General features: G+C 37.2%; 1 protein-coding gene across 1 annotated transcript in view; it reads left to right on the plus strand.

The window, feature by feature from the left end:
• The window catches only part of egfra (epidermal growth factor receptor a (erythroblastic leukemia viral (v-erb-b) oncogene homolog, avian)), a 275,066-nt gene extending 259,087 nt beyond the window's left edge, over positions 1–15,979 (plus strand). The window contains exons 26-28 of the mRNA XM_059638086.1: positions 1,495–1,539; positions 10,326–10,434; positions 10,822–15,979. Coding sequence (XP_059494069.1) covers positions 1,495–1,539; positions 10,326–10,434; positions 10,822–11,219 — 552 coding nt within the window. The 3' untranslated portion in view covers positions 11,220–15,979. The remainder of the gene's footprint in view (positions 1–1,494; positions 1,540–10,325; positions 10,435–10,821) is intronic.
• The last annotated feature ends 526 nt before the right edge of the window (positions 15,980–16,505 follow it).

The following is a 16,505-nucleotide window of genomic DNA, read 5'->3' on the forward strand; positions in this document are numbered from 1 at the left end:
ATTTTTTTTCTATAGTAATTGCACATTTTTAAAACATAATTCAATACAATTTTATTAGAAAAGAAAATTATAGTCTTAATTTTTTTTACGAATCTGTATGGAATGTTAAAATTTCACTGTCTCTGCGTTTCCATGTTCTAGTCTCACGGTTTAGGCTGCAGTAGTTAAAATGTCAAAAGAAAACAGCATCCCCTGCATGTTATTCCTGTGCATGTTGAACTCAAAGGAAGTGAAAGTTATGTTAGCAGGGCAAGGAATGGTGTTTCTTAATCCTTAATTAAATTGAGCAGCATCCTTTTAAACAGGAAATGTATGCTAAAATAGATAATTTAATGCGCTGAAAGTTAAATAAAATGACAAGTATTAAAACTGAGATATAATAAATAAAGACAAAAGTTAAAAAGTGTATTTTTTTAAATCTCCAATTATGATTAAATGGTGGAGAAATGGCTCCCCTCATTTGTAAATGTTCATCCTCAGAGCCTGAAAGGTAGTATGGTAGTAATGAAAACCTATCATGGTATTAAAAGCTTATTTAGACACAAGTCAAAATTTTCGGGCAAGTTTAACAGTTTTCAATCATGTGATAACCCCTACTCTTTGTCCTTTGTAAGATGGAACACTGAGTCTCTCAGCATCATTTTCACAAACCTTTGAACAGAGTAGCTTGGACATCAAATCCTGCATTTAACTGCACGTGTGAGGACACCAGAACTTGCTGTTCAGTTCATTCTTTAATAACATAGAGCACTGATAGCCCTGTGGTTACTCTCAACACAAATTCCAGTCCAATATCTGTATATTGTCATTTCAACCCTAATTGCCTGTTCAGTCATTTTAAATCTCCAACTTAAATTGCTAAATTATAACTTGACCTTATGGCAAGTGATGAATTCATTCTTTAACTTCATGGTTCAGTGGTTTAATATTTGGCGATAGGCCTTCAGTATTGTTGTCATAGTAGTATTGCTGCTTAATTCTCCACAAACCTTTCAATGGAGATATGAATAGGTATTTCTGCCTCTGGCCTGATGTTATCTTTTCAATTCCATACTATCGAGTAATTGTTTTCATGTGCAAAGGGAAATGATAACTTGATCAATAACATTTAATATTTATGCTTTAGAACTTTTACACGTTAAGCTCTTAAGAATAAACCTACTGAGTGTAACAATTTGATAAGCATGACTCAGGCTGGCTTTCAGAGATTCTTTTTCATGATAAATTTTCACTGAGGATTACAGTTGCATGAATTTCTATCATTAATTTGCAGTTTAGTTTATTGATCAATACTATAAGTGCTGATATTGATAGTCCTGCGCATCACAATGTATTGTTGTTGCTGGTTTGATTTATCAGGTCACCACACACTACATAATGTTTTCATTCTGCAAATAGAAACTAGATTCTAATTTAGCATAATCTACTAATTGAAAGGACTTTTGCCAATGTTTCTTCTCATTTACCCATTACTTGTGATTTTTTTGCCAACAGAGTATGACAAGCAACAACTCATCAACGTTAATTCCCAGAAATGGCGTAAGTGGAAAATCAAAATCATGTTTCCAATTTCCTTTGTCTTCAGTAATTATCAGCAGAGATAAGAAAATCATGTTAAGCAGTAGATGCACTTTTTTAAATTAATAGAAAATTTATCACACTAGAACTCATTAGTTTAGCAATATTCACAATTTAACCAAGCTGTTTGGACTCCATCAACCTAATAAATTAATTCAGATAGATTTAAAGGTTTAGAGAAACCTGTTTTTACAATAGTTAGGTAAATTAGCACTTCCATTATTGCAAACCTTAAAGTCATTTAATTGAATTTTTCAACACCAGGTCATTTAATAAATAACTATTTGAGTTAATTAAAAATGATACAAAGAAAATCTCTCAAAAATTAATAGAGTGATCTTTGCTTATAAGATCTAATAGTAAGAGCAAATTTAAAAATGCATCTTAGCTGGGTTGCCTTTTACTGAGCATTATCTAGAATAGGAGGAAGTGTTCATATTTAAGGATATGTTATCCTGTACCTCTCAATGGAAATTATTTTGACTTTAAGATGCAGATATCAATATTCTAACTCAACAAACTACTTGCAAATATCAATTTCATACATTAGAAGGATACAGTATGTGAGCATCCAATATCACAGTATGTAAGACTGGGTCATATCTCTAGAAAAATTGTCAAAACAATAAAAATTACCTTTATTTTTTGTTCTCTGTGCTACAACAGTATTGAACTTACTTGTTCCTATTTGTTGATAAATGAACTGATAAACTTTTACAAACTGTTATTCTTTGCTTTTATGAATTAGCTTTGGAAAGTAACAGCAACTCTTTCTAGCTCCAACCACTAACTGGTCAAAACAATTATCAATTATCCAGACAGGTGCTCTGTCATTTTGGAGATGCAATACATTAGAGTTGTTGTATTAATGAAGTTTTAGCTACATGGTACTTATCAGTAACACTGTTCATAACATTTACTTTTACTGACTGAAGCTTCACAATTGTTAACATGACAAGAAGATTGTGTTTAAATGTGATATTTATCAGCTTGTTCCTCTGCATATCATAGATTACTTATTTATTTACTACTATCAATGCCATTTGATCTGAAACTAAATCTTAATGATTCCCACTTTTGATCTCAATCCCATTACCTAAAAACTGTTCACATCTGTATAGCTGGATCTTTTGTGCTGTCAAATGCAAATTGATTATGTGATCACTATGTATTCTTGAATTATATTCCTTAACAGAGAATTATCAGTCTCATAGTGGATTGGCAAGGTTCAAATTACATGGAAATCTCAAATAGATTTTGTCATCAGACAAACTGATAATTTGTAGTTACTGGGCACCTTCAGTCATGTATGCTGCTGCTAGACTTCTCATGGCTGTTGGTTTTTGTTAATGTCATCCTCGCCCTGGTTTAAAAGCATGCACTGTTCTTAAAATAACACAGCTCTTGAAGCAATAATGAATATCCCCTTTTTCCAAGGTAAAATTACAAGCACCCAGAGTGAAAAAATGTATATATTTGGGTAGTTGCAAAACAATTTACGTAGTAACAAACATTAGAAAATTGAAATATCTGAATCTAAGAAATTATATAACGTATAACTCACTCAGAGAATAGTAAGAAGATTTTCTGATGTTGCCTGGCCTGCTGTGTTCCTCCAGCTCCACACTGTGTTATCTATATATAACATATAAGCAGTTTGACAATCCTTCCAGGTCTTGTAATGGTGTATCCTTCTGGAGATCTGGACTTTGCAGCTGTTATTTTTCTCAACTCATATGTGAGTTAGTATCATGCATGTTATTAGAGTGTTGGTTCTTGTGATGGAATATTATGGAGTACATTGAGTTCTGTTTTATTTCTCATTGTTATTCATCAGGTGTTGTGACTTAATAGAATCTCGACTAACTGCACATCTTGAATATGTATATCTTGAACCTGGGTAATCCGGTTCTGTGCATAAAATATGTAACTCTAGCATTCTGCCCTCTGCACAGATCAGGCAATTTCACATGAGTATGTCAGTCATGTGCCATTTTTCCTCTTTCCCTTGTTTTTCTGGGATGGTTGTTTTCTGCATTTCTGAGAACTTGGGCAGATGATGGTTTGGCTGGGTTGTCCTGACTTGACAATAACCAACAGTCTGTCCTGGACTTCCCACGTAAATACAACAGTCAAGAAGACACAACAATGCCTCTTCCTCAGGGGGCTCAGGAAAGTTGGCATTTCTGTAAGGTAATAAAATGTGAGGCTGGATGAACACAGCAGGCCAAGCAGCATCTCAGGAGCACAAAAGCTGACGTTTCGGGCCTAGACCCTTCATCAGAGAGGGGGATGGGGAGAGGGAACTGGAATAAATAGGGAGAGAGGGGGAGGCGGACCGAAGATGGAGAGTAAAGAAGATAGGTGGAGAGAGTGTAGGTGGGGAGGTAGGGAGGGGATAGGTCAGTCCAGGGAAGACGGACAGGTCAAGGAGGTGGGATGAGGTTAGTAGGTAGCTGGGGGTGCGGCTTGGGGTGGGAGGAAGGGATGGGTGAGAGGAAGAACCGGTTAGGGAGGCAGAGACAGGTTGGACTGGTTTTGGGATGCAGTGGGTGGGGGGGAAGAGCTGGGCTGGTTGTGTGGTGCAGTGGGGGGAGGGGACAAACTGGGCTGGTTTAGGGATGCAGTAGGAGAAGGGGAGATTTTGAAACTGGTGAAGTCCACATTGATACCATATGGCTGCAGGGTTCCCAGGCGGAATATGGGTCTAGGCCCGAAACGTCAGCTTTTGTGCTCCTGAGATGCTGCTTGGCCTGCTGTGTTCACCCAGCCTCACATTTTATTATCTTGGAATTCTCCAGCATCTGCAGTTCCCATTATCTCATGTCTGTAAGGTCCCTCACCAACTTCTACAGATGTGCCTGTGAATGCATATTGTCCAGGTGAATAAGAGCCTCCTGTGATGAACTGCTCTGCCCAAGACCATAAGAAACTACAGAAAGTTGTGTGCACAGCCCAGACCATCATGGAAGCCAACCTTCCATCCGTGGACTTCATTTACGTGGCTTGCTGCTGTGAAAAAGCTGTCGCACCACAGTAATGCTGCCCTACAACCGCTTCCATCAGGCACAAGGTACAGAAGCCTGAACACATGCACCATCAGGTTCAGAAACAGCTTCTTTCTGGCCATAACTAGACTGATGAATAGACTGTCTAGCATCAAATAATGCTGATCTTGCTCATTTTGATTTCACCTAGGGCACACCCTGTGCAATGTAACCTGTATGCCTCTAAGCCTTTTTGATCTGTATATCATTGCTTAGCATGATCTGCCTGTACTGCTCATAAACAAAGCTGTTCACTGTACCTCAGTGGACATGACAATAAATCAATCAATCAACCAACGAGTCTTTCACTATTTTGGCACAAGAGATTGATGAATAAAGAAGTTTTTGATGTTACTGTGGTCAGTGACTTTGGCATGCTTTACACAAAGCAGTGCCCTCTTGATGTCAGTGCTGATCTTTGTCCAATACATGTTCTAATCCAGATGTCTTGTTCACTCTATGCCAGTATGTTGCTGTTGTAGCAATGAAAAAATCTCCTGGCAAAAGCATTCAAATACAAGTTTGTTTCTCTTTAAAATTCCCTTTAAAAATTATACCTCTGGAGACTTCTTAAATTCACTGCTGTAGGGCTAAAATCATCTGAAAGTGTCTGGCACTTCTTTCATCTTGTCAGGCCATGCTTCTGCAATAACTTTCCATTACCTCCAGAGGTTGGCTGCATTTGCACTGATCAAAAATCACCAGATTGACTTTGAGCACGTCTTCCACCTCAATATCCATAGTGTTTATCTGTGAGTCAAGAGGAATTTCTACACCCTTGTTCGGAATTAGTCAAATGTTCAATGCATTTGAGGTAACAATTTTGGTGCTAGTTTTATCCTGGCATAAACGACTGCTGTATATTTAGGATGAGTTGTTCATGAGTTGTGGTGTACTTGTCAATGGTTTGTGGCCAATCATTTTGGGTGGTTTTTAATCCTTTCTGCAGTAAATTGCATACTAAACAGGTATGTGTTACCAAATAAGAGAAAGTGTTTCACATTCTATGTTGGAATAATTGGATTGTGCTGGCAATGAACTTTTGAAACCAAATTCAGTTGTTTTGCACTTTGTGAGATGCATCAACTTCCAGGAATGTCTTGTGTCATAGTACATTCTTCTGTTGACAATGCCTGTGTGAGCACCTCAAACATGTACTGATGGACCTCCTGGCCTCCAAAGGGTACATCTTTCCATAAGAGCTTTGTGTTGATGACAATACTTTGTTGGAAACATTTTATATGTGTCGTGCTAGGAACTGAGAACATCTAAGACATCTTTGCAGGCCTTCTTTAACTTGGGGAGTAGTGTTATAGACCAGACCCTTCAAGCTATATTAAGAAGATAGTCTAGACCCTAACTTTTTTCTTATTGTAAAGGTAAGTGTAAGGCATTACTCTCTGGATGCAATTCAATTGATCAAACTATCAGACTTAAAACAAGACATAGTTTATTCATACACTAAAATTAAAATACAGACAAAATAACAATAAAAGAAAAGAATTGGCTTAACTGTAACTCTATCAAAATACTTAACAAAGTAATATAAATATTAATTGCTACTAATTAACTGTTTCAATACAGTAACATCCCATAAATACGCCCTTGGCAAAGGCGAATGCAGTAAATAGATTGTCTCTCAAGCAATTACAGCAGTTGGAAGGGACAACAGAGAAGGGAGTGAATGTTTCTACATCCTACTTCTTTGGGAACATGACCCCACCCATTCAGGCTGCTGCTATTGTTCCAACTTTAAAAAAAAACTCCAAGACCTCGCAAGATAATAAAGTGTGAAGCTGGATGAACACATCAGGCCAAGCAGCATCTCAGGAGCACAAAAGCTGATGTTTCAGGCCAAGACCTTTCATCAGTCTAGGCCCAAAACATCAGCTTTTGTGCTCCTGAGATGCTGCTTGGCCTGCTGTGTTCATCCAGCTTCACACTTTATTATCTTGGATTCTCCAGCATCTGCAGTTCCCATTATCTCCAAGACCTCGCAAGCTGTTCACTTAACTGACTTTGAAGCAGACCACTCAATACTTCTGCCTCAACCTCGTTTCATTAAAAAAAAGGACAAACGACGCCTCTTAAAGCCATTGTATCATCACAACAGGCATGTGTGCCTGGGTTTGGACATATCCCATAATTTGAATAGAAAGAACCAAAAAAAAAAGACATGACCTACTATCACCTAGAACTTCTTTCCTCTGAAGATGATCCATTCTCCACATACTGCCACCATTGTAGATTTTGTTCATGACCTTGTTAAGTTTTACATATGACCAATATCACCAGCAATACTAACACTTAGGGGAACATTTTCTCCATATGCTGCTGGAACAGATCCTTACTGACCTGTAGGCTGAAAGGTAATTTCTGGAAGCAATCTCTTTTCAAATGTTGTTCTCAAAGTAGTAATTTACCGATTTTTTTTGACAACTGAACCTGCAAACTGAATATCCATGCTTGACATCCACATTGGAGGAAAATTTAACTTGAGGGAATTTGGAATTCAGTTCTTCTAATGTTGGAATTTTGTGTCAACGTCTCCTCTTAGAAAGATTTTGATGCCTTGGATCAAAATGCAATCTGATTGTGCCATCTTTCTTTAGCAGGCATGTAATAGAAGTATACAATTATGCTCCATACTGTCCAGCTCACTCTTAAGCATTTTTTGGACATGAACTTGAGAATATGTGAAATTTAATTCTGGTAGCGCCGGTTGGAAGAATTGCATTTTTTCTGAGGTGCAATACAACATCACCTTTGAGGTTTCCTGTCATTTTGAATCAGTGTATATTAGTTGCGTGTCCTGCACTGATGCAGTATGATCATCCTTGGCCTGTTTTGCTATGATTGATATCTTGGTGATTTTCTGAATGTTCACAGTGTACACACTGGTAGTCCTGCTATTGTTGGTCCATCGATGGTCAGCAGGTGAAACTTTATGGTTTCCTCATAGTATTACCATTACTGTATTTCATTGTGAATGTGCCAATGCAAAGGATGGGTGATCATTACATGCAATAATTTTGTTGTAGTTCGTTGGATGTCAACGATAAAACAATGCAGGTAAATACCCTTCAAGATTCAAGCTTCTAGAAGTACCCATGTTTGCACTAGCTTCCATGTCAGCTTTTATGTTGGAGGGCATGTTTACCAGTGTTCTTTGGTCATATGATGTTACTCATGGGAAAAAACCTTTAATCTTTAACTTTGACTGTGTCAAATTCTACATTGAAGTATCTAACTCAGCCCATTAAGTCTGCTCTGCCATTCAGTGAGAGCACGGCTGATGTGATAATGCTGCTTTGATTGTCTTACTGATTTAAAAATCTGTTTCAGCCCTGAATACACTTAATGACCAGGCCTCTGGAGCCTTCTGCAGTGAAGAATTAAATAGATTTACTACGTGAGAAGTTAAAAGGCAACCTAACAGAAGTTGTGACCAGAGATAATGGGAACTGCAGATGCTTGAGAATCCAAGAATACAAAGTGTGGGCCTGGATGAACATAGCAGGCCAAGCAGCATCTTAGGAGCACAAAAGCAGACGGTTTGAGCCTAGACCCTTCATCAGAATTTTTTTCTGGTGAAGGGTCTAGGCCTGAAACATCAGCTTTTGTGCTCCTAAGATGCTGCTTGGCCTTCTGTGTTCATCCAGCCCCACACTTTGTTAACCTGATAGAAGTTTACAAGATTGTGAATGGCATGGATAGAGTGGAAAGTATGTAGTTTTTTTCCCAGGGTGGAGGGATAAATTACTAGGAGACACAGGTTCAACATGCAAGGGGAGATGTTTAAAGAGATGAGCAAGACATGATTTTCACACCAAGGATGGTGAGTGCCTGGAACAAATTGCCAGGGATATTGGTGGAAGCAGACACAATAGTGTAGTCAAGAAGCACCTGGATGAATACGTGAATAGGAAGGGAATGGAGGGATACAGATCCTGTAAGTGAAGTTTAGTACAGAAGGGCAAAATGTGTCAGCGCAGGCTTGGTGGGGCAAAGGGCCTGTTTCCGAACTGTATTGTTTTTTGTTCTTGTCCTTTGTACTCAGAGAAGAAATTGCAAATTTATGTATTAAATGGACGAACCCTTACTCTGAGATTATGTCTTCTGTCCCTGGGCTCTTCCATAAGGAGAAACAATATTTCTGCATCTACCCTGTGAAGTCTCATTAGAATCTTGTATGTTTCAACAAGATTGCCTCTCATTCTTCTTAACTCCAATGAATACAGGCCCAATCTACTCAACCTCTCCTCATTAGACAGTCCCAATATCAGCCTATTGAACCTTCTCTGGACTACCTCCAATGCCAATATATATAAATATATGAGATAGCAAAGTGTGGAGCTGGATGAGCACAGCAGGCCAAGCAGCATCTTAGGAGCACTCTATATATATGCCTTAGGTAAGGGGCCCAAGCTGTTCACAGTATTCCAATTGCAGTCTCACTAGTGCCTTATATAATTGTAGCAAGATTAAAGACAGATAGAATGGGAAATATTTTCCTCTGAGGGCTGACACCATTTGAAACTTTTATCAAAAGACAATGAAGCAGTGTCTTTGAATATTTTTCAGACAGAGGTTGACATATTCCTGATAAGCAAGGGATTAAAAAGGTAACTAAAAAATAAGTGGGTATGTGGAGTAATCCAATCAGCTATCTTGTCGAATGGCAGAGCAAGCTTATGGAGCTGAATCACCTATTCCTGCTCCTAAAATGTTTGTATTTATGTTTGGATGTAATATCATCCCCCTCATTGGCTTATTAGCATATTTGGCTCTTATAGCAATGTTACACCAATCATCATTTGGGAGAGTGCAGGGAAGTGGAGTTGAAATGCCCATCAGCCATGATTTAAATGGCGGAGTGGACTTGATGGGCCGAATGGCCTTACTTCCACTCCAAGATAATAAAATGTGAGGCTGGATGAACACAGCAGGCCCAGCAGCATCTCAGGAGCACAAAAGCTGACGTTTCGGGCCTACACCCTTCATCAGACTTCCACTCCTATTTCTTATGGTCTTATCACTCTGTACAAAAATAGCCAATTTGGTAAAGTGCCTTGGATGTTTGTTGACAACTGTGGGACTGTACCTCAGCACAAAGCCATGCCTTCAGGAAAGGAAGTGAGAATATTACTGGAAAAATGCTTGCACTATTCCTCTCTGTTCCAGTCATTGAGAGTTACATCAATGGGTGTTCTGATAAAACTGTCTTAACATTGACATCATATTGACACATAACCGTAATCATGTCTGTTTGAGGCTTCGGTCCATTGAGAACTAACAGGGAATTTCCACCAATTAACATTTTGTAGCTTTAATATAAATTCAAATAATTTGAGTAGACTTTGCAGCTCAGCTAGGTTTCTATTTTTACTTCATTATCTGCTTAAGGTTAATCAAATAGTAAAGTGCATCATTGAACCATACTAAGTATTGCTTTTTAACAGTATTTAAGACTGTACAGAAGTTTTCTTCTTGGCAATTTAAGCCAACGCCTAAAAAGAGATGTTAGTTTAATGTCAAGTACAAACTGGTTGGGCTGCATCATGCAGTAAAGGAGTCAAAATGTGACATTGCAAGTCATTCTAATACGCTTGGTATCTACCATAAACTAAGCATTCTGTTTTTAAATGGAAATCAGCAATTCTATTAACTTTTCATCCCTTTTTATTGTTAACTGTGCAGCATGAAGGAATGCCCAAGAGAGAAGACAGTGAAATTTTACGCTATAGCTCTGATCCAACAATGCCCCCTGATCATGTTGACATAAATGGATGTTTCCAACCAGCCCCAGGTTTGTGTCCCTAATGCATTAATGTTGTTCTGTTTTGATACTTGAACATAGTTGTAAGCAATGTATAATACTGTACCTTACACTAATCACATACTGTTGCTTTATACATTGGTGAAAATGCGTGGCCTGGCTGACTCTGGAATTAGATTTTTAATTCAGCCTACTTGGTTGCATACTTTGGTAAAAATGTCTCCATTGAACATTTTATCAGAACATAAATTGACTTGATTAAAACTTATATTTGTCAATGTAGGTCTTTTTAACCTGTTGTGCTTTATTTAGAGGATGTAAATATCATATCAGAAACTATGTTTATGTTAACTATTCACATTTACGTCAGAAGGTTGAATGCTGATTTTCAGAATATGTTTCCCTTTTTATTTGTAGAATACGTCAACCAAATTAGGGATAAGCCACTTCCTAACACCTTGAGAAGCCCAGCTTCTGATATGGAAAACCCAGGCTACCAAGAGCTTTTTATTCCTGTCAACCACAATGGCAGGCTTCACGATTCCAGTGAACCAGTGAGCCCATTCACTGACTCAGTGAAAAACCCAGAGTATGTGAATACCTTCCAACCGAGTAACAAAGTAGTTGTTGAGCATCCAAATCACTGCGACCAGAATATAACCCGCAATGTAAGTCTGGACAATCCTGAATACCAGCAGAATCGTTTTCCAAAACATACAAAGGTGAATGGTCACATTTTTAATATTGCAGCTGAGAATCCAGAGTATCTTGGTGTTGTGGTGCCACCTACAGGTCAAAAGAATTCTACAGTATGACATTCTACAAATATGACAATTTTTCCACAACAACTGATGACGCAACTGTGTGGTGACTTTGAGGTGCATCAATGCTTGGGTACGGTTACAAATATTTCTAACGATGAGACTGGGACATCAAAACAATGTGAATATTTTCTTCTAACTAAAACAAGACATTAAGATATTACTGGTGATGGAAATTTACTTTGACAATTTAAGTTAGGTTTAAGCGACCTAGAAATGAAATAGAATATAGTTTTGTGGAGTAGCATTCCAGGTTTGTTTTTATCACTAAATTGCATCTTTGATATATGTGTGGATAATGTATAAAGTTTTAAATAGAATCACTTTTTTTCTCAGAATTCAGAAACCCTTGTCAGGGTTTTGATTCACAATATCCCCTCCATATAGCTGAATGTAATCTTCTCATCACAATGCCTGCATATTTATGTTATGCAAATAATTTAGATTTTAAAGCTTTTAAAACCTTTTATCTTAGTATTTCCAAGAAAATATTAAATTTAGTGTCCAAGCAATATGTGTGGTTATGTGATGTGGATGTTAATATCCAGATAAACAGGCACTAGAATCGCATGGTGCTGGCTATCTTTGTGAGAAATAATGAAGATGGTCAAAATGTGAAATAAACAAAGTGTCATCAATGTGTTTCCTTGTATGGTACACAAGCTAATTTTTCCTACTGATTTGCTTAGACTCGATCTTCAAACTGACTTTAATCTTCATGATGTTTCAATTTGCTTGCTGTATTACCTTTCCTGACTCAATTTGCTTTATTGAAAACTATTTGAGTTTTGCCTATAACTGTGATGAAGCACTACATTTACTTAAACTTCAACTGTTTCGTCCCTCAATGCCTCCATCTTCCCAAACATAAAAGGAAAAGAAACCTACCCCTTTAGTCTGCGTTACTTCAAGTCAATATTATGACCTTCAAGTTTATTTTTTGTTGTCCAATTCCTGATTGCAAGGTCATGACTTGGGGGCAGGGTTCTGAAACATAACAGGATTATTAATTATCATCATTCACAGAATCGTTACACCACTGAAGTAGGCCATTCGCCCCATCAATACCTGCACCAGTTCTAGATTAAATCAAATTTATTAATGAAGAAACAGTAAAATACTTCAGGTACTCGCAGTTTGAAATAAAAACATTAGATAGTGGAAACACAATGCATTTCACAGAGTATCTGTGTCTAGTGTTTGCTGTCTTCACAAATCTTCTGATCCTTCATCAAAACCTTTAGCCCCTTTCTTTCTTGATCTGCACAGATGCTGCTTAACCTATTGAGTATTTCCATTTTTTTTAAAGATAGGTACCGCTTTTTATCTATGATTAATGCATAAAGTAGTTTTAGAATCAAAAGTGGAGAACTAAAATATTGTATGAATCTACCTATTTTTAAAACTTATTAATTATTTTACTATTAATTCAATGTGATACATTCCTTCTCAAATTCACATCTGAATATCTTCATTGATCACTATGACAAACACCTGAAAGTATTGGACAAGATTCAATGCCCAATTTATTGCCATAGGCTAGTATTGATGCCACAATTAAGACCTGTATCACTGATGAGATATCCAAATTTAATGGGTACCATTTTCTTAAAGCCTGTGAATTTTAAATGTAATGGAACCTTTTCATCAACAACTTATGTTGCAATGCCTCCTTTGCCTGGAAGTTCAAAGTAACAGAGTGGTGCGGGGCAAAATTGAACATTTCTCTTCCTGGGTCAGAACGCTCCAAATGCTGATTGCAAAAATCAAATATGTCTTTTTTTTATCTGTTCACCATTAACTTTTTCTCAGAATCATTTGTGCACCTATCTTCGACAGTCTGCAGCTGTTGCAGAACATTCCTGGGAGTCATTTGAAAATTATTGTAAATGTTTTGAGCAACAGAAAATCTCAAATAATTGGGAGGACTTGTTAAATGATTCCAGGTGACTAGCAGGCACATACACAATGGGCCAAATGGCTTCCGCCTATGATGTAACTTTCCATGATTCTATAAGCAGTGAGACAAATGATCCTCCCTATCTTGAATAATGTTAGGATATTCAAATAAATGTGCTAATATTAATAATAAAAATGGTCAATATTTAAATTTAAATTTAAATAAATCAGAATGTAGGTCTCTGTGGACTTTTCTTGGAAATGGGAAGGAGGGTTTGGTATCCAAGTATCTTTCTAGGATCGACTTGCTCAATTATTTCCCCTTCTGACCACCACACTAATTGAGTCCTAACACAGTGTGGAGCTGGAGGATCACAGCAGGACAGGCAGCGTCAGAGGAGCAGGAAAGTTTCAGAAATTCTTCAGACCTTCCTCTAGCTCCACACTGTTATCTCTGACTCCAGCATCGGCAGTTCTTACTTTCACTGATTAAGCCCTGGTCTATTGGGGATTCTCTTGACTGACCAACATTTAAGTCCAATAAGTGGTCAATTAATTGTTGATAATGGCCTTAACTCACAACCAATTCTGATTTATGCACTGACCTCACAGAATGCACGGTTTCTTTGCCCCAATTTCTCGATCCGGGGAAAGGCCTGTCACTGGTTATTAAGACCATATGTCAGAACAAAGAATGCCATTCAGTCCCTCTCATTCAATAACATCATGACTTCCTCCATGCCAGCTCCTCATAGTCCTCAATTCCTCAATATTTCACAAATCTATCTACCCACCCTTTAGATGCTATCAGGGACCTAGCCTCCACAACACTCTGGGGTAGAGAATTCCAGACATGCACTATACCCTGAGAGAAGAAATTTCTTTGTTTTTAAGCTTAAATCCATATCTCTTTATTCTGTAATTGTGTCCCCAGTTCGACATTGCTCCATTAGTGGAAGTATCTTCTCAACATCTTTCCTGTCAAGGCAGCTCAGAATTTTGTATGTTACAATAAGATCTCTCCTCAATCTTCAAAATTGAATAAAGATCAAATGTATTTATCCATTTTTGGTTAGTCAACCCCTTCATCCCAAGAAATCAGCCGAGAGAATCTCTTTTGAACTGCCTCCATTATCAATCTATCCTTTCTTAACTATAGGAGCCCAAACACAGTACACAGTACTCCTGGTGTGACCCAAAGAATATCCTATACAGTTAGAACAAGACTTCCCTATTTTTAAACTCCAACACCCTCAATATAAAAGCCAAAATTCCATTTGCTTCTTAATTACTTGTTGCAAATGTATATTAATGGTTTGTTTCGATGTATGAGAATATCCACATCTCTCTGTGTTGCATTTTCTTGGAGTCTCTTTACATTTAAGTAATAGTCTGTCTTTTGATTCTTCCGACCAAAGTGCAAGACCTCAGAGTCCTATATTAATCTTCATCTGCCAAATTTTTGCTCACTCACAACCTATTTGTCTCTCCTTGCAGTATCTTTATGTCCTTATGTCCTTATGTTGTTTCATCAACAAATTTGGATATATTACATCATTAAGTCACAAGTATGCGTAGGAAATAACTGAGACCCTCGGACTTGTGGTACACAACTAGTTATGTCTTTTTGACATGGAAAAGCCTGATTAATTCTGACTCTTCAATATGTTAAGCAAACCTCAGTCTGTGCAAATATATTATATCCAATAACATGAAGTCTTGTGCAATAAGCTTTTATGTGGTACCTGATTGAATGCTTTCTGGAAATCCAAGCACACTACACCTACTGGTTCTGCTGATTGTATTTTCAAAGAATGCCAGAAAATTTTTCAAATGTAATTTTGTTTTCAGAAAACCATGTCGATTCTGATCTTGTGAAGATTTACTAAATGCCCTATTTCTTCCTTAATGAGTGTCTGGTACTTAATATAGGGAGGCCTTCCGCAAAGAAGGCTAAGTGGGACATTTTGCCAGATCTGAAACCAATGGGTGAGACCCCTAGCAACTGGATTAAATATCTGATCTGCCCCTGACTGGTGGTACTTCATTGAACAATGTAAATGTATTACTGAAAGCTGAATGTCTTTTTGTGGCCTTTCTATTTTCTGGCTATATCTTTAATTATTCCAAACAATTTAAAATGTGGTCATTAATGTAATGTTTGCATGTGATAATAAATTTGATTAAGGTAAGGTAACAATTGTGAAGCGTGGAAGACGGCTGAGTTATATGGATGAAGGACAATGGAAGGCAGGGTAATTTAAAAACATGTTTTAACAATATGAATGGTTTCCCATTTTAAATAATGTGCATTTTTTGCAGGCAAATGTTGCTGAGATTTAGTAATTTAAAAAAAATTCTTGATTTGATGCACTATTTGTATAAAGGTGAAATCCAGACTTTTTATATTGTGTATTGATAATAAGAATTTGTGTATGCATATATGTATATTGAGTCTTGAAAAAAGGAATGTATACTACAGTGTAAACATTTTCAATCATTTGTCAAATATTTTGATTGTTCTGTCTTGCAGAAGCAAACATTTAAGATTTTATGCACATTAAGTTTTCTGGAAACATTTGCAAGTTTTATTTGATTTAGCAGAAATCATTTGATACGTCACAGTTACATAACACAATTGGTTATTCCGGTCTTTTTGTAGTAAACATGTTCATTGATCACTGCCAATTCATTATTACCTGTATTTACCATTTTACAACAGCTTGGCCTAAAACCAATTACATGCTGTATTTGCAAGACCATTACTATTTTTACATGTATATTTTACTGAATTTGTTTTCGTTTTCAGAGAAGTATGAAACCACTAGCATGATATGTTACTGAAATAAAAGGTTTGTGAGAAATCATGGGCTCAGCTTGTTTTGGCCTTGGCTTTTATTGTTACTATTTTCTTAGCTGCTGCTCAGCTATATTTAATTATCAACAAATAATTTGAACAAAAAGTTAGGACTGTTGATACAGGAACAGAGTGGCTAAAGTGATGAGATTTATGACATGCTATTTTAGAAATGGAATAAGCCAAGCATTATCTTCTACCTGATCAAATGTCTTGAACATGGGCATCTTCTTAACTTCCAAACTATCATGACCCCCCTCCCCCCAAGTGTCGGTTTAATTCCTCATGATAACTGCACTTGCCTCACAAATCTGCCCCTTTGTGTATTGGCACACTGGGATAAATATATACATTGGGGGTTTATTTATTTCGAGCCCATCTAGCCTGTTCAGATTTCCATATTAAGTTTGTTATAAGATATGGGATCTTTGGGAGAGTGACAGCAACCTTGCTCATGATTTCCTGTATTAGTTCTTGGAGGAAGTATTCATTCAGAAATATATTCATTCAGAAAACCAGTGCTG

This window comes from Stegostoma tigrinum, chromosome 2, assembly GCF_030684315.1.
Source record: "Stegostoma tigrinum isolate sSteTig4 chromosome 2, sSteTig4.hap1, whole genome shotgun sequence".
NCBI classification, from domain to species: domain Eukaryota; kingdom Metazoa; phylum Chordata; class Chondrichthyes; order Orectolobiformes; family Stegostomatidae; genus Stegostoma; species Stegostoma tigrinum.